Here is a 19,381-nt window from a genome sequence, read left to right on the forward strand (position 1 = left end):
AAGGTAAGGCATTTAGCTGGTCAGAGTGGAAGTGGCATAATTATCAGTGAACAAAATGTTTACCTTGTTCAATAGCAGGACTATCAGTGTTTTATTCATATTGCCATAAACTCGATTACAATCATTCTTTGCAACACGAATGTTGGTGGCCAAATGCAGGATCATTTTGATTACGAATCTTGTTTCACAACTTGACATTTACGTGGACCTGAGCTGCAAAGGGAAGCCAACACCCATGGAAGACATTACTAGCTCCTTGTAGTTTGTGTGGGCCTTTGCTAAGGCCAATTAAGGGTAAGGAAATTGAAATTGAAATAAGTTTATTGAGGTAAAATACACACAAAGGGATGAGGTAGCTCAGGCTATTCTCACCCCGTTCAGTACATCGTGTTAATACATACATATACACACATCACAAACCATAAACATATTACCAAACATTCTGAGAGATAAACATATACAATTCCTCTTTTACACAAGTAGTATGGTATCAGCCGTACACAAATACTTTTATGACTTAGGTATACTGTATAGAAGGGTAAGGAAGGTGGCCAATTTTTAATTTTATTTATATATACAAGAGTTCTTACGTTCATATAAAGCCATTAGTACGCATAGAGTTTCGGGCAGGTCTTTACTCCTAATTTTTTTCTGGAATACGACCCGCCAAATCGTCAAGGTATCAATTACAACTGGATGAACAAAGTCGTAGAGATAAGGATTGGTATCTAGTCAATTCTTCCCGACCAGGATACAAAACCAGGCCAAATCGCTTGCGAAGCGTAGGGCGAGTGCGTTACCATCGGGGAATGTTATCTGGCTAATATAGAGCTTTAGCACGAGTTTCCCCCCACCTCCGGAAACGGAGGGTGAGCAAAGAAATACGATTGTGTAGTGGCCAAAGGCTTGGGAGTACCCAGAGCATAGGTTCAAATCCTCCTCATAGCTCCTACTGATTTTTTCTTGTAGCGTATATTTTCCATATAACCGACATTGAATTTCTTTAGAAGAAATCTCACCTGGAGCAGAGACATGAAACTCACTTGCAGAAACACCAGGCACATTGACTGTGTTCACAATAACTCTTGCACTTACTACATTTATCTTATTTATGGTGGAATAATTGCTATAATTTTCAAATCATTTGGCACAGTGCCAGTTTCTCATATTTTCTGGTATATTCTCCTCACCAACTACATTTCCTTTGCATCAGTGTCTTTAACAATTTCTGCATTTACAGTCAGGTGCATTATCCTGCAACCAATGATTTGTTTACTGATTGTAGTCCTATTATTGTAGTCACATTTATAAATCTAATCTTTACTTTTCAGGAAAGAGAAGTTATCTAGAATAGCTAGAATGCCTGTGAGACGTGATGCTGTGCGATACGACGGACATCACCTTCAACGTGGGAACTGTTTGATATTTAATCATCGTATATTTGACTCCTATACTGGTTTTATGGTAAGTAATTACAGCAGTATTTCAAGAATGACGACGTATTTAAGAGCATTCATGTATTAATTTATATATATCGTTACCTCCTTGATAAAATGAAGATATCTTATATCTTTTACCAGTTCAGTTTATACATTCTGGGCTGGAGTAAAGACTTTTTAAAGACTAATTATCGCATTATAAGAGTGCCTCCTGTGAGGGAATGGTGTTCTCTCAGCAAGACTTGTAACCCCTTGGCTGGCGTGCAATTTGGTGCAATGCTACGCACTGAGCATTGGATATCTATTCTAAGATATCACCTTTATCTAAGAATACAAGTTCCTCAGGTAGGGTATGGGGTGGTTATACCTGCTGGTTATACCAGCAGATGGCAGTTCTCCCTTCACCACGAGGAAGATATCAGACACGATCCTTATCTGGCCAGATATCTTCAAGAACTTGTGCCGTTGCTGTAGGCACTTTACGTTGTTGATAGCCTCTGTGAACGGCTTGCACGCCTGTCTTCGCCTTGCTGCACTCTGTGATGCTCCAACATTAAAGTAATCTCGGGCACTTCCTTATTATTCACTACACTCACTACATTTTTCTACAGAGTAAATTAAAACATTGGCCTCCAATTGTTTGGCCAAATGTTATACATTTCCAACATGCATATTCTGTAGCCATTTGTTTGTCACTGTTATTCATAGTACCTCAGTTAGTTTTAGCAGTCTCTCCATATGACCATTTTCCAATGGTTTTACCTGGAGAGGGTTCTGGGAGTTCTTCTATTCCCCCAAACCCGACCCGAATTCAGGCTTGACTTGTAAGAGCTTGGTCCAACAGGCCATACATGGACCAACATGATCCATGACTTACATGGTCCAGTACCAAGATGGTCCTGCACGGTCCGCAGGCCCATATATCCACTAGTGCTGGTTGGTCCAGCACTTCTTGAAGGAAACTATCCGGTTTACTCATAAATACGTCCACGTTTCTTCCAGAAATATTTCTTATTCTCGCTAAGAGGATGTTGAACAACCGTGAAGCTCTGATGTTTGCGCAGTGTTTTCTGATTGTGCCTATGGCACCTCTGTTCGTCACTGGCTGCATTTTCTTCCATGTCGTTCACTCCAATATGTTGTTATTTTGCTATATAAATTTGGGATCTGGCCCTTCAGTATTTTCCGTGTGTATATTATTTGATACCTTTCTTCTCTCTTTTCTAAATATGATGTTTACCTATACCTATACATGTTTACCTATACATGATTTCACATCTCTGCATTTGTTTAACATGTGAAAGTCTTGAGAGAAAATCTGGAAACATTTTACAAGCTTCAGCAGAAGAAGCATTTCCTCGCAGGAGAGGTCACCCGGGGTGACCATTGATGGTAATCAATAAATCTCATCTGATGTATGCACTGCTGTTTCAGCAACAAGATATGTCTTTGTTTGCTATTCAACAGGATTTTGTAGTTTGAATAGGCTTGTATTTACAATATTACCCATATATATTGACAGACGTCCATCTCCTTACATAATTTAGTAATACTAATGATTTACAAGATTTTTAATGCTGTTCAGCTATACTACTAAGTAAGCTGATATATCAGCTGGTGTCATCAGTTTTAGCACAATTTGCTCAGTCATTAAGTAAAAATCAATCTGAGTTTTATAATGCTGAAGATCTTTATTATCATTTTTATTATTTGGTGCTTTAGTATTAACACTAGCCTTATCTTAATCTGATTTTTATCACCAGAGTGATTTTGAAAGTAAAGTTGATTGGATGATCCTTATTAGCAACATATAACTGGCAATAGTTGACCACTATAATCCCCTTGCATTAGGGTTTAAACGGGATTAGATTAAGTTTATATCTACGCTGCCAGAAGTGAATACCGTAAATCTGAGTAGATGGCGATTACTTTGACAACGATTATAGTTATAATGTGATATATTTGTCATTCTCATCTGAGAAACTCCAATACAGCTCATTACTCACATTTGATATTGTAACCAAATCATAGTACTTTTTTGGTATTTTGGTATTTTTTTGACTCCCACAAGCAATTATTACCGCCTGCACAATTCCTAGAGGAATTGAGATAGTAGATAAAGACAAAATATTTAGCACGGGAGGGACACAAACAAGGTGACACAGGTGGAAACTTTCGTACCAAGACGTTAGAAAGGGACGTTGGAAAGAACTTTTTCAGTGTCAGAGAGTTTAACAAATGAAATGCATTAGGCAGTGATGTGGTGGAGGCAGATTCCAACCATAGTTTCAAATTTATCAGAATTTACTCAAGGACCATATTAGGACACTATGCTAGTGTCCTCGACGAGGACAGGAAGCTGGCGAAGATGCTCAAAGGTCTTCCAATTTGCCCTGATGATCTTTTCCATCTGTATTTTAAAACCCAACAGCGTTTTGGCGTTTACGACTTCGGCGGGTAGGCGGTTCCACGGTTTTATAACCCTGTGGGTGGAAAAAACCTTCTATTTTCTTTCCTACAGTGTGGCTTGATGAGCTTGAACCCGTTGCTCCTCGTTCGTGCCACATCTGATCTTTTGAAGAAACTTTTCGGATTTACATCGTCCAAATTGTTTAGTATTTTGAAGGTTTCGATGAAATCCGCCCTGTCATGCCTGGTCTCAACAAATCCACAAGGGCCGTGACGAGGTTTCGAACCTGCGTCCGAGACCTGGTCGACCTGCGTCCGAGGCCTGGTTGTAACAAACTAGGCTGGTTGTAAGAATTATCCAGAGTGGTTTATCGACAAAAGAGAATGGGAAGCTGAGCCCGCATGGTGACCTGGGGACCTGACCCCCAGGGGAATTCGCGGTGGAAATAACCGACGCCTTGTTCATAGCTGCGTATAATGAATCATCCTATAGTATTCAGTAATTTAGAGAAAATTAGCCTTTATTCATTTTGCATTAAAATTGTATTGTATAATAGTACTGGGTACAATATCAAGAGTATTCTAATTATTGAGTTTAAGTCACCATCAGTGACGTCACGAATCAGATCTAACTTGTAAGGCGGAGTGACCGGCGGTCATAGGTCATCAGGGGTTGACATGTCTACTATTTCTCAAAGTTCAATTAACCATTTTTGGGGGATCGGGAACAGCTCTGCCGTTAGATGTTTGTGTAATTTAATTTCAGTAAAATAATTCAACCAGTCTGGATCAATTCAGTACAAACAGAGGTTAATTGTTATAACTTAAACCTTGCTAGTAACTGGGTAGAACTTTGACTAGGCGGAAGGATACAATGTTCTAGCCTGGGCTAGGCCAGACGAGGACAATCAGTGTGATCTGCAGAGCAGCTGGGAGAGGTCAAACATCTTACCTCTCCCCAAGACCAGCCCAACATCTTTAGCTGGTAAAACATAGAGGTATAGTTGCTATGGTTATTTATAGAATAGTCTTCATTGCCATTCAGGTCAAGTAGGGAGTGTTAAAGTGACAGGGAGTGAACATATTTAGATTTTGTTTTAGTTTTTCTTTTAATAAATTAAATTTGTTAATATTTTGCATTTTATTATTTCCATGTGTTTTATGTGTAAACTTGTCCTGGTCACGTGGTCCACACGAGGTAGAGTTGGATTGGGCGCCGATTCTAACATCGATTCTAACATCGAATCATTCCCGTGTAATTAATTTCACACTCTTAAGTTTCCACGGTCATCGAGTGGGGATCAAGCCCCAAGGTTGATTAATTAGCGTGATCGATCCAGACCTCAATCATTGCTCTGTGTTGCTGGTCTGGTGGTGGCAGCGTAGAGGCGACTCTAGGGTTTTGCTCAAAGCCTAGGTCACGTCATACTGGGTGTAGAATCCTAAGTCGGTCAATCGTCTTAGGACCACGTGGCGTGGAGTTGGCTTTGGTAAACGTTTTGGAGTCCCTTGGTAGAGAATGAAAAGTAAGAATACGGTTAGAGGGAGTAGAAGGTAGATAAGTAGAGAGAGAACCCCAACCCGTGTTACAATGGTGGCAGCGGTGGGATGGTTGGATGGATCCTAGTGATGGGTAACAAACTAGGCTGGTTGTAAGAATTATCCAGAGTGGTTTATCGACAAAAGAGAATGGGAAGCTGAGCCCGCATGGTGACCTGGGGACCTGACCCCCAGGGGAATTCGCGGTGGAAATAACCGACGCCTTGTTCATAGCTGCGTATAATGAATCATCCTATAGTATTCAGTAATTTAGAGAAAATTAGCCTTTATTCATTTTGCATTAAAATTGTATTGTATAATAGTACTGGGTACAATATCAAGAGTATTCTAATTATTGAGTTTAAGTCACCATCAGTGACGTCACGAATCAGATCTAACTTGTAAGGCGGAGTGACCGGCGGTCATAGGTCATCAGGGGTTGACATGTCTACTATTTCTCAAAGTTCAATTAACCATTTTTGGGGGATCGGGAACAGCTCTGCCGTTAGATGTTTGTGTAATTTAATTTCAGTAAAATAATTCAACCAGTCTGGATCAATTCAGTACAAACAGAGGTTAATTGTTATAACTTAAACCTTGCTAGTAACTGGGTAGAACTTTGACTAGGCGGAAGGATACAATGTTCTAGCCTGGGCTAGGCCAGACGAGGACAATCAGTGTGATCTGCAGAGCAGCTGGGAGAGGTCAAACATCTTACCTCTCCCCAAGACCAGCCCAACATCTTTAGCTGGTAAAACATAGAGGTATAGTTGCTATGGTTATTTATAGAATAGTCTTCATTGCCATTCAGGTCAAGTAGGGAGTGTTAAAGTGACAGGGAGTGAACATATTTAGATTTTGTTTTAGTTTTTCTTTTAATAAATTAAATTTGTTAATATTTTGCATTTTATTATTTCCATGTGTTTTATGTGTAAACTTGTCCTGGTCACGTGGTCCACACGAGGTAGAGTTGGATTGGGCGCCGATTCTAACATCGATTCTAACATCGAATCATTCCCGTGTAATTAATTTCACACTCTTAAGTTTCCACGGTCATCGAGTGGGGATCAAGCCCCAAGGTTGATTAATTAGCGTGATCGATCCAGACCTCGATCATTGCTCTGTGTTGCTGGTCTGGTGGTGGCAGCGTAGAGGCGACTCTAGGGTTTTGCTCAAAGCCTAGGTCACGTCATACTGGGTGTAGAATCCTAAGTCGGTCAATCGTCTTAGGACCACGTGGCGTGGAGTTGGCTTTGGTAAACGTTTTGGAGTCCCTTGGTAGAGAATGAAAAGTAAGAATACGGGTAGAGGGAGTAGAAGGTAGATAAGTAGAGAGAGAACCCCAACCCGTGTTACAATGGTGGCAGCGGTGGGATGGTTGGATGGATCCTAGTGATGGGTAACAAACTAGGCTGGTTGTAAGAATTATCCAGAGTGGTTTATCGACAAAAGAGAATGGGAAGCTGAGCCCGCATGGTGACCTGGGGACCTGACCCCCAGGGGAATTCGCGGTGGAAATAACCGACGCCTTGTTCATAGCTGCGTATAATGAATCATCCTATAGTATTCAGTAATTTAGAGAAAATTAGCCTTTATTCATTTTGCATTAAAATTGTATTGTATAATAGTACTGGGTACAATATCAAGAGTATTCTAATTATTGAGTTTAAGTCACCATCAGTGACGTCACGAATCAGATCTAACTTGTAAGGCGGAGTGACCGGCGGTCATAGGTCATCAGGGGTTGACATGTCTACTATTTCTCAAAGTTCAATTAACCATTTTTGGGGGATCGGGAACAGCGCTGCCGTTAGATGTTTGTGTAATTTAATTTCAGTAAAATAATTCAACCAGTCTGGATCAATTCAGTACAAACAGAGGTTAATTGTTATAACTTAAACCTTGCTAGTAACTGGGTAGAACTTTGACTAGGCGGAAGGATACAATGTTCTAGCCTGGGCTAGGCCAGACGAGGACAATCAGTGTGATCTGCAGAGCAGCTGGGAGAGGTCAAACATCTTACCTCTCCCCAAGACCAGCCCAACATCTTTAGCTGGTAAAACATAGAGGTATAGTTGCTATGGTTATTTATAGAATAGTCTTCATTGCCATTCAGGTCAAGTAGGGAGTGTTAAAGAGACAGGGATTGAACATATTTAGATTTTGTTTTAGTTTTTCTTTTAATAAATTAAATTTGTTAATATTTTGCATTTTATTATTTCCATGTGTTTTATGTGTAAACTTGTCCTGGTCACGTGGTCCACACGAGGTAGAGTTGGATTGGGCACCGATTCTAACATCGAATCATTCCCGTGTAATTAATTTCACACTCTTAAGTTTCCACGGTCATCGAGTGGGGATCAAGCCCCAAGGTTGATTAATTAGCGTGATCGATCCAGACCTCGATCATTGCTCTGTGTTGCTGGTCTGGTGGTGGCAGCGTAGAGGCGACTCTAGGGTTTTGCTCAAAGCCTAGGTCACGTCATACTGGGTGTAGAATCCTAAGTCGGTCAATCGTCTTAGGACCACGTGGCGTGGAGTTGGCTTTGGTAAACGTTTTGGAGTCCCTTGGTAGAGAATGAAAAGTAAGAATACGGGTAGAGGGAGTAGAAGGTAGATAAGTAGAGAGAGAACCCCAACCCGTGTTACAATGGTGGCAGCGGTGGGATGGTTGGATGGATCCTAGTGATGGGTAACAAACTAGGCTGGTTGTAAGAATTATCCAGAGTGGTTTATCGACAAAAGAGAATGGGAAGCTGAGCCCGCATGGTGACCTGGGGACCTGACCCCCAGGGGAATTCGCGGTGGAAATAACCGACGCCTTGTTCATAGCTGCGTATAATGAATCATCCTATAGTATTCAGTAATTTAGAGAAAATTAGCCTTTATTCATTTTGCATTAAAATTGTATTGTATAATAGTACTGGGTACAATATCAAGAGTATTCTAATTATTGAGTTTAAGTCACCATCAGTGACGTCACGAATCAGATCTAACTTGTAAGGCGGAGTGACCGGCGGTCATAGGTCATCAGGGGTTGACATGTCTACTATTTCTCAAAGTTCAATTAACCATTTTTGGGGGATCGGGAACAGCGCTGCCGTTAGATGTTTGTGTAATTTAATTTCAGTAAAATAATTCAACCAGTCTGGATCAATTCAGTACAAACAGAGGTTAATTGTTATAACTTAAACCTTGCTAGTAACTGGGTAGAACTTTGACTAGGCGGAAGGATACAATGTTCTAGCCTGGGCTAGGCCAGACGAGGACAATCAGTGTGATCTGCAGAGCAGCTGGGAGAGGTCAAACATCTTACCTCTCCCCAAGACCAGCCCAACATCTTTAGCTGGTAAAACATAGAGGTATAGTTGCTATGGTTATTTATAGAATAGTCTTCATTGCCATTCAGGTCAAGTAGGGAGTGTTAAAGTGACAGGGATTGAACATATTTAGATTTTGTTTTAGTTTTTCTTTTAATAAATTAAATTTGTTAATATTTTGCATTTTATTATTTCCATGTGTTTTATGTGTAAACTTGTCCTGGTCACGTGGTCCACACGAGGTAGAGTTGGATTGGGCGCCGATTCTAACATCGAATCATTCCCGTGTAATTAATTTCACACTCTTAAGTTTCCACGGTCATCGAGTGGGGATCAAGCCCCAAGGTTGATTAATTAGCGTGATCGATCCAGACCTCGATCATTGCTCTGTGTTGCTGGTCTGGTGGTGGCAGCGTAGAGGCGACTCTAGGGTTTTGCTCAAAGCCTAGGTCACGTCATACTGGGTGTAGAATCCTAAGTCGGTCAATCGTCTTAGGACCACGTGGCGTGGAGTTGGCTTTGGTAAACGTTTTGGAGTCCCTTGGTAGAGAATGAAAAGTAAGAATACGGGTAGAGGGAGTAGAAGGTAGATAAGTAGAGAGAGAACCCCAACCCGTGTTACAATGGTGGCAGCGGTGGGATGGTTGGATGGATCCTAGTGATGGGTAACAAACTAGGCTGGTTGTAAGAATTATCCAGAGTGGTTTATCGACAAAAGAGAATGGGAAGCTGAGCCCGCATGGTGACCTGGGGACCTGACCCCCAGGGGAATTCGCGGTGGAAATAACCGACGCCTTGTTCATAGCTGCGTATAATGAATCATCCTATAGTATTCAGTAATTTAGAGAAAATTAGCCTTTATTCATTTTGCATTAAAATTGTATTGTATAATAGTACTGGGTACAATATCAAGAGTATTCTAATTATTGAGTTTAAGTCACCATCAGTGACGTCACGAATCAGATCTAACTTGTAAGGCGGAGTGACCGGCGGTCATAGGTCATCAGGGGTTGACATGTCTATTTCTCAAAGTTCAATTAACCATTTTTGGGGGATCGGGAACAGCTCTGCCGTTAGATGTTTGTGTAATTTAATTTCAGTAAAATAATTCAACCAGTCTGGATCAATTCAGTACAAACAGAGGTTAATTGTTATAACTTAAACCTTGCTAGTAACTGGGTAGAACTTTGACTAGGCGGAAGGATACAATGTTCTAGCCTGGGCTAGGCCAGACGAGGACAATCAGTGTGATCTGCAGAGCAGCTGGGAGAGGTCAAACATCTTACCTCTCCCCAAGACCAGCCCAACATCTTTAGCTGGTAAAACATAGAGGTATAGTTGCTATGGTTATTTATAGAATAGTCTTCATTGCCATTCAGGTCAAGTAGGGAGTGTTAAAGTGACAGGGAGTGAACATATTTAGATTTTGTTTTAGTTTTTCTTTTAATAAATTAAATTTGTTAATATTTTGCATTTTATTATTTCCATGTGTTTTATGTGTAAACTTGTCCTGGTCACGTGGTCCACACGAGGTAGAGTTGGATTGGGCGCCGATTCTAACATCGATTCTAACATCGAATCATTCCCGTGTAATTAATTTCACACTCTTAAGTTTCCACGGTCATCGAGTGGGGATCAAGCCCCAAGGTTGATTAATTAGCATGATCGATCCAGACCTCGATCATTGCTCTGTGTTGCTGGTCTGGTGCTGGCAGCGTAGAGGCGACTCTAGGGTTTTGCTCAAAGCCTAGGTCACGTCATACTGGGTGTAGAATCCTAAGTCGGTCAATCGTCTTAGGATCACGTGGCGTGGAGTTGGCTTTGGTAAACGTTTTGGAGTCCCTTGGTAGAGAATGAAAAGTAAGAATACGGGTAGAGGGAGTAGAAGGTAGATAAGTAGAGAGAGAACCCCAACCCGTGTTACAATGGTGCACAGCGGTGGTTTCAACAATTTTGTTTGAAATTGTTGAAAGGCTCACGCGTCTAGCCGTTCGAACACGTGCGCGGATGCTAAGGAGACAGCCGCGTGCCAGGATTAGCAGTGCGCCCCACAACAGTGCGTTTGAGTGGGGATTGGCGAATCTTGGGTCATGCGGGCTGATATGATTAAGGTTTAGTTAGTAAGATTAGGCATTTAAAATTAGATTTATTGAAAAGGAGACCGCTTCGAGTTGATTGGACTGGGTACCATACTCTACCCATTGCAATTAATTCAGAGGTGTTGGGAGCCGCGTTACTCTCAATAGCAGTTCCTTGAGGGCTGTCGGGGGGGGGGGGATATATCTGTGGGACGCCAGTAGATAGTCCGAGGGCGTTATTAGACGACCCAAAACGCTAGGAAAAACGTAATCCGTGAAGGGCGTTGCGGCCTCCGAGGGACGGACTAGTAACCTACCTAGCAGCGATTCAACAACTAAGTGATCGCACACTTAGTGGAGGTTGAGTCGTCCCTAGTCATAATTGTTGCTGAAAGCTGCGTGTCGCTCTGTTGGAACCTAGATGGTGTGGCCCCTAGGCTAGGTGTGGTACGGCGAGCCGGTAAGGACAATTATAGGATTAAGTCGAGTGCATTTTTTAATTAAGTATACTTCAATTTATAAAGTAATTTCCGTTTATTTTCGTTGTTCTAGAGATTAATTTTTTTTCCCTTACATTCAATCCCCGGTTAAAATTTTTTTTATCAAAGTGTTTAGCATTTTCTTGCATATTAGGCTAAGTGCGTACATTAAGCTTTGCTATTCCCTGTTGTATAAGTCTAAGTCAGAGGCGTTGTTGCTAGAGTGTAGTTAATCCTCTGGACTTAGGGCTATTGGTCGGTCACTATAGTAAGTGAAGGAGTTTAAGGGATAGTAAGTTGCGTGTAAATGCTTAATAGAGTCCGTGGAATATTTCTAAGTATTTTGGGATAAGTTTTCGGCTAAGTCAATGTCGGAAAGTCGTTAACTGTAATTAATTTGTATTCGTGGGTCACGTGTATGTTCTGGGCGTCATTAGGATTCTCCAGTCGATGCGAGTGATATTGTCTAGTTTTTACCAGTAAGACGGTAGAATTGTGTTTGTAGACTTAGAATTCTGTTTTCAGTAGAAACGTAGGTGGAAAATTTTTTAAGTCCAGCTTGGGCTAGAATCTGACTTTTTGGCGGAAATTCTAATTTTCATGTTTTGTGTATATTCTGGGGCCAGTATTACTCTCTAGTGCGCGCAAGGGACGTAATTCTGTCTGTAAGCATTAAACAGTGATAAGTACATTTTTGCCGAATTAAAGTATTTTTTCGAGAAAATCGTGTTGTAATTTTGTCAGAGTCCATGGGAGGTGAAAATCTCGGATTTTGACGAAAAATCGAATTAGTGAGTGTTGAAACCGCCCGATGTGTCAGTATTGTTCTGCATACAACGTCAGTAGTAAATAATAACGTATTTATATCTGGAAACGAGAAACCCAAATTTTTGTGAATTAAAGGAGTTTTGTGATATTTGGGGTGATAGAATATTTTTCCCTCGCAGTCAGAAAAATTGGCAGAGTCCAGCAATTGAGTAAAAACGCAGTTTTTTTTTATAAAAAGTCAATTTTGGTAAGCAAATATATGTCCTGGGCGTCTATATTAATCGCTAGAGCGGGTTATTAAAGTAAAACTAGTTATTTTCCTTCAGAACATAAATTTTGATTTTTCAGCGTTTAAGCGAAAAAGCGCGGGACTTAGTTTTTTCAGCGCAGCTGGTCCCGCTCCACCAGTCATCAGTGGCCACGCTGCTCACTTCAAGCGCGTTTAGTATTCAAGTACAGTAAATATTCTTTATTATTCCATCACGAGTGCTGCGCGTTAGTTGCGTTATCATTTAAATTGTTTTATATAAATTAGATTTTTTAATTTTTTTAACGTAAAGGACTTAGGTTTCAGCGATAGAACTGCGGGATATTTCACGGTCAGACACGAGTGCGGGGCAGACACTCATTCATTGGATTCACTTCAGCGATTCTCTCGATAAATCGTGTATTTCCTATTTTGGGATTTAGTAGTTTCTTGGAAAAGAGTTGTGATTTTTTTTTATTTGTGTAAGATCACGGTTGTAGTGAGTCCGGGTCGAGGGTGTACTAAAGGGTAGTTTAGAAGAGACATGGCACACCAGGAATCACAGAAAATGTTTAACCCAGATAGTGACCAGTCAGTAGGGACCAGTGGAAGTGGAAGGGTAGAGGACAGCACCTCTTCCGACACCACTGGGGATCGCTCAGGTGGCTCAACTGACGCCACAGGTGGGGTCAGTGGGACTGAAGCGACGAATTCACGGGTTCTGCATGGGACTGGGCAGTCGAGGGTATCTTTCCATCCCTGGAGAGATACTATTATTGACATGAGTGGGGAGTCTTGCGAGGAGTCGTCCCAAGAGTGGGGAGAGCCGTCTTGGGCTCCCCCACATATAACATCGACGCCATGCCAACAGGGCAGACAGGGGGTCTCAGTTAGTATGGCAGGACGTCCCACTTCGCTCGGTAGAGAACAGCAACCCGTTCAACGGAAAAATGAACAACCACACCAACAGCAGGAACTACCCAACATAACACCAATACCACAGCACCTAGGTACACCTCATCCGTCACTACAACCACCTCAACCCCACCTCCCATACCAACCCCATCCTCAGTTCCCATACCAACCCTTCCCCCAACCCCAGGCCACCCCATACCCATACCCATTCCAACCCCAGGCCACCCCATACCCATACCCATACCCATTCCAGCCCCAGGCCACCCCATACCCACCCCAACCTCAATCCACACCCCAGCCTGAGGTCACCCACACCATACCTCAACCCCAACCTCAATCCACACCCCAACCCCAGGCCACCCACACCATACCTCAACCCCAACCCCAGGCCGCCACAGCCTTAGACAGGCAGATGCGCACGGAGACGCCGGGCACTCAGTTGTCGCCATACGTAGAAGCGTTAAGTAAAGGCGAGGGAGCCAAGCCGAGGAACTGTGGCGCGGGTTCATCAGGCGGGAAGCAGCCCTCAGCTGCAAGTTCGAGCCACCCTGCGCGGGGTAACAACAGAGATCCGCGGAGGTGTTACTCCTGCTGGAAGCGCGGGCATATACAGATGGATTGCGAAGTCACTCCTACGAAAGCATGAAAGCAGGCTCCTAGTGATGGTAGGCCTACTTTTGAGGTGAAAGTGGAAGGTGTAAGATTGACAGCTTTTGTTGATACAGGAAGCCAGGCAACGGTAATTAAAAAGTCAGCCTTCAGCAATTTTAAGTATGCACGTCTTAAACGTTGCGCAAAGACATTAACAGCGGTCAATGGGGAAAAGATTGAGATCGTAGGACAAGGTACAGTTAATTTTGAGATTGATGGGGAATTGCAGCCTCACACATGTACGATCGTAGAGAACCTTGATTTTCCTGGTCACATCTTAATGGGAACTGATTTTCTGTCGCGATTTGATTATTCCTTGTCTGCTCAAAAAGGGGCTAGGAACTGCAGGTTGCAGTTGGGACAGACTTCCTACCCAGTGGAGATGATCGACCATCCCCCAGTTGTAGCTTCAATTAAGAGGAAGCTGAAATATAATGCGCACTATCCAAAATTTATTTTTAAGTCTCTTCCAAACACAGTTAAGAGGTCATGCGCATTGCATGCATTGACCAAACAGAGTTGCCCACCACATTCTGTTAAATTTATTAAAGTAGCCGTGGGACGTCACATACAACCAGGTACCACCCTTCAGGTGGCTGGGAGATGTGATAGTTTATTAATTCCTCATCACTTAGTTGTAGTGCTCGATAAAGGTGCACTCATTCCAGTTGTCAATCTTTCACATAAGACTTTTCGCTTCAGGGCAGGTGATAGGGTATCTCAGGGAACCATGGTGGAGGACACAGAAATCTTTCACCATGAGTCAGCTGAGACGCCAGCCGTCACTGCACAATGTAGTGCACTGAATATGTTGAACACTAAAACACCATCCAAAGTACAATACGAGACGAGAAATGCTGCACAGAATGTAGAAGTGGAAAAATTAATTTCAGCACTTGATTTGCAACATGTTGCACAGGCGGATAGGAAGGCACTGAGAGGAGTTTTACGAAAATTCCCGAAATTGTTTGCGACAGAGGATGACCAGATTGGTCTCCTTGATAAGATCGAGCACACCATTCCAACTGGTGACCATTTGCCTGTGTACACAAGACAGTGGAGGTTGCCGGAACAGGCAAAGAACATTATCAGGGAGGAGTGCCAGAAAATGTTGAGACAGGGCGTAATAGAGCCTAGTACGTCACCATGGCTCTCTCCTGTTGTGCTAGTTCGGAAACCGGACGGTAGTTATCGTTTCTGTGTTGACTACCGGAAGGTGAACGAACTAACTAAGGGTGATGTGTATCCGTTGCCCCGAATACAGGAGATAATAGATCAATTTGGTGCTGCTAAGTATTTCTCAACTCTTGACGCAAAATCGGCGTATTGGGCGATTCCGGTGGCAGAACAGGATAGGGAAAAAACAGCATTCTCGGATGGTAGGCACACTTATCAATTCCGTAGGATGCCGTTTGGTTTGAAGACAGCGCCTTCGTCGTTTCAGAGGGCCATCAACTTTATCCTTAGTCCGGTACTGGGTAGGCATTCTTTAGCGTACCTGGATGATGTTGTGATATATTCCAGGACGTTTGAGGAACACCTACAGGACTTGACTGAGACTTTGAAGTTGTTAGACCAGGCAGGTTTCAGGCTGAATGTTCAGAAGTGCACCCTGGCGGCTCAGAAATTCAAATTTCTGGGGTTCCAGGTGTGCCCAGACGGTATCCGACCTGACCCAGATTCTTGCCGCGCCATTGCTGACATGCCTACTCCAAGGACAGCGAAGGACGTGCGTAGGTTTTTGGGGGCGGCCGGATATTTTCGTCGTCATATTGAAGGTTTCGCTGGCATTTCAGCACCCCTGACTGATCTGACAAAGAAAAATGCGAAGTTTGTGTGGAAATCTGAACATGACGAGGCCTATCGCAAACTGAAAGACCAACTAACCACGACACCGGTATTGGCTATTCCTGATTTTGAGAAAGAGTGGGAGGTGCACACTGACGCCAGCGGTATTGCTATTGGCGGGTGCTTAATTCAGCGAGACGCAGATAATTTACCCCATCCAGTAGCCTATTTCAGTAGGAAGGTCAAAGGACCTGAAGTTCGTTATTCAGCTACGGATCGGGAGGCACTGGCAGTAGTAGAATCAGTTAGGTATTTCGAGCCTTACCTATTTCAGCGGCATTTTGTAATCTACACAGACCATCGAGCATTAACACACATATTTAAAAAGCGAACGAAATGCCCACGAATGTCACGCTGGTCTCACGAACTTTCGGCCCACTCATTCCAGATCTTGTACAAGCCTGGTCCAGCACATGTTGTGCCAGATACGCTAAGTAGAAATATAGCGGCAATGCAGATTAATGAAAATATTGAAACCATTCCATCAGATAAAATGAGAGAATACCAGATGAGCGAGCCTAGATGGAAAGAAATTATTGAGTATTTAGAGGGAGGAAAATACCCGAAAAAGAAAAAGAATTTACCTATTCATGATTTTGAGATGAAACAGGGCGTCCTGTATTATGTTAATAGCCAGAATGATAGGGCAGTATTTCAGCTAGTTATTCCGGACGCGTTGCGGTCATCAGCGTTCAACCCGTTCTCGCAAATTCGTAAAGTCAATATTGACTTATTAACTACGTGCATAGGTGATATACGAAAACATAATAGATACCCTTAAAAAGATTCATAGAAAACACCAACCTTACCTAACCTTTTTAGTATCTTAAGATAAGCATCTTATTGCTTCGTAATTACAATTATTACTTAACCTATACCTATAATAGGTTAAGTAACAATTGTAATTACGAAGCTATAAGATGCTTATCTTAAGATACTAACAAGGTTAGGTAAGGTCGGTGTTTTCTATGAAGCTTTTTAAGGGTATCTATTATGTTTAGTATATCACCTATGCACTTATTTAATAAGTCAATATTGACTTTACGAATTTGCGAGAACGGGTTGCAGCGTTAAAGCTTGCGCATGCTTCAAAAATTGCAGGGCATCCGGGGATCTTTAAAACGCACTTAAAAGCAAAGTCTCTATTTTATTTTCCAGGATTACTTTCTGAGGTAATCAATTTCGTGAAGTCGTGCCCTCGTTGCCAGAGGAGGAAAGGCACCCTTAAGGTACAAGCCCCACTTCAGGAATTTCCTGAAATTCGTGAACCGTTAGATCGTGTGGGGGCCGATCTGATTGATTTACACCACAGTCATTCAGGTAACAGATATATGTTGGTGCTAGTTGACCATCTGTCTAGATACACTACACTAGTTGCATTACCTCAGAAGGATTCTCGTACGGTTGCAGATGCGTTCTTGCGTAGGTTCGTTACTGTATTCGGACCTCCTAAAGTTTTAGTCTCTGACCGGGGTCAAGAATTCAATGGGAATATATTTAGAGAAGTTTGTAAGATTTTAGAGACAACTTCGGCTTTTACAACAGCCTACCGCCCACAAGCAAACGGAATGACGGAACGGACTAATCGCTCAGTCAAGGATATGCTTGCAATCCTTGCTGAACATGATGCAAACACCTGGGATGAACACCTACCCTATGTTCAGTTCGCCTTGAATACTGTCATCCACCAATCAATTAACACCTAACCACTTCATTTGTTTACTGGTAATTCATGCAATTTCCCGTCAGGTCTGCTTAACAGACATAATGTTGCATACGGGGAGGACTATCCTTCAGAGGTCCTTGGAAAAATGAGAAATGCATGGAATATTGCAGCTGAAGCGTCCAAGAAGGCACGGACTCGGTATGCTCATTTTTATGACAAGAAAGTGCGCCCTCTTGAGTTGAAGGAAGGAAGCCTCGTATTGAGAGTGAATGAGGCTGCGCCCGCCAATCAGAGCAGGAAACTAGCTCCGAGGTGGCGAGGACCATATAGAGTAATTAAAAGGGCGGGGCCGGTTAATCTTGTTATAAAGGGAGTGTTCGAGGACCAGGTGGAAAGGACAATTCATGTAAATAAATTAAAACATTATCATGCTAGAGAGGAATTAGAACTGCCTTCAGCGGGTCTAGTTCCTGACTCAGCAGTGCTGACTCATGGCTTCACCGACGAGTCAGAAGATGAGGATGACCCTCTGTCATCGCTCATCAGTAGTCAGGTGCAGTCTCGCCACCCTATGGTGACGAGATCTCGCGCTATACAGTAAAGTAACTTCCCTAGTTAGTATAATTTAGTATTCATTAGATTTTCCTGTAAAGGCAATGAGGTGTACTATCTCTATACTTAACTCAGGTAGCAGCTTTTACCGTGCTCTGGGGTTCCACCTCCACCAAACCCAGAGTATATCTATGCTTCCGCTGTGTTGTGTCTGTCTGTTCCCAGGTCTGATTGGTACACCGACCCAGTTGTTCCAGCCACACGTGAACCCTTGTCTGTAAAGACCGAGGTGGGAGGCACGTTACACAAAGCCCTCCCCCCACCAGACCCAGTAACCCATACATCAGTTACTTTGGGGATAAGTGACTGTCCAAGAGTCACCCGGCCGACGCCTCACGTCACTAACGAGGTTGTCAGGGCCAGCGAGCTGTCCACATTATAGCAGTCACCGGAGGTGCCATACAACGCCGGGGTAGCTGTCTCGAGATCACCAATACCCACCTGCTGCGTCATCAAGACTGCAGCCATTCCAGCAGTGGTGAAGGAGAGGTCAAGAAATGGAAAGCACGTAGCAGTACTCAAGAATTTCGCCGGAAGATTAATGATTACGTCATCTGAAGTAACAAGAAAGCAGAAGTAAGGCGGTCACAGGTGGAAGGCACGGTTTCCCTACAGAGTACCGGGACTCGCCAATAGAAGGTCGCAAAATTGTCTCCTTTGGCCTAAAGTCGGCGGTACGAGGGTATACACAGTTGGTGTTTACGGCCTAGTAACCTGGTGACATCAAGAAACGCCTGAGATGACGTGAGCAATGATGGAAGACGAGATTCACCTGTTCTGCAAACAAGCAACCCGCCTCTACGACCTTCTGACACCACTCCTGCTAAGAGACACCGTTGGTACATCCAGTCCTGCTCTGCTGTGGTCATCTGCGCCGTCAAGTTTAACATCAAGACTGCCGTGTGAACTGTGATTGATACGAAGGCGTGTGGACTGTCGAGAGCAAGATTAATGGCCGAAGTAACAGTATTCTACAGCTGTCACTTGGCACTCAGCTCTACTACACTCTGTCGTCATTCAGGAGTACCGGATGGGAGTACAAGAGGACCAGGTATTGATGTCTACACATGGGGAGAAGCAAGATCGACACCGTCATCGTCAGCGACTACATTCAGCATCCAGCAGCATCGATTTTTTTTTTCTTCTCGTTTACTCAATATGAACAATTGATACAAACAACAAAGTTGGCTCTGAACATCTGTGTAAAGAATATCTGGACACTTTTGTTTAAATGTTGAAAAACAGATTTAGAATCAATACTTTATAAATGTTGAAAAACAGATTTAAAATAATTCTGGTATAATATATGACTTTTACGCTATAAATTGGTCAGTAATCAAAATCGAAGCCCCTGTGTAATTGTCTCAGCCCAGAACAAACGGTTATGGAAAATTATGTTGTGATACTTTT

General features: G+C 42.8%; 1 protein-coding gene across 1 annotated transcript in view; it reads left to right on the forward strand.

The window, feature by feature from the left end:
• Nucleotides 1–1,347: 1,347 nt before the first annotated feature.
• LOC138359364 (caspase-1-like) overlaps nt 1,348–19,381 on the forward strand; it is a 46,705-nt gene continuing 28,671 nt past the window's right edge. The window contains exon 1 of the mRNA XM_069318492.1: nt 1,348–1,464. Coding sequence (XP_069174593.1) covers nt 1,360–1,464 — 105 coding nt within the window. The 5' untranslated portion in view covers nt 1,348–1,359. The remainder of the gene's footprint in view (nt 1,465–19,381) is intronic.

Source organism: Procambarus clarkii, chromosome 90, assembly GCF_040958095.1.
Source record: "Procambarus clarkii isolate CNS0578487 chromosome 90, FALCON_Pclarkii_2.0, whole genome shotgun sequence".
Lineage (NCBI taxonomy): Eukaryota > Metazoa > Arthropoda > Malacostraca > Decapoda > Cambaridae > Procambarus > Procambarus clarkii.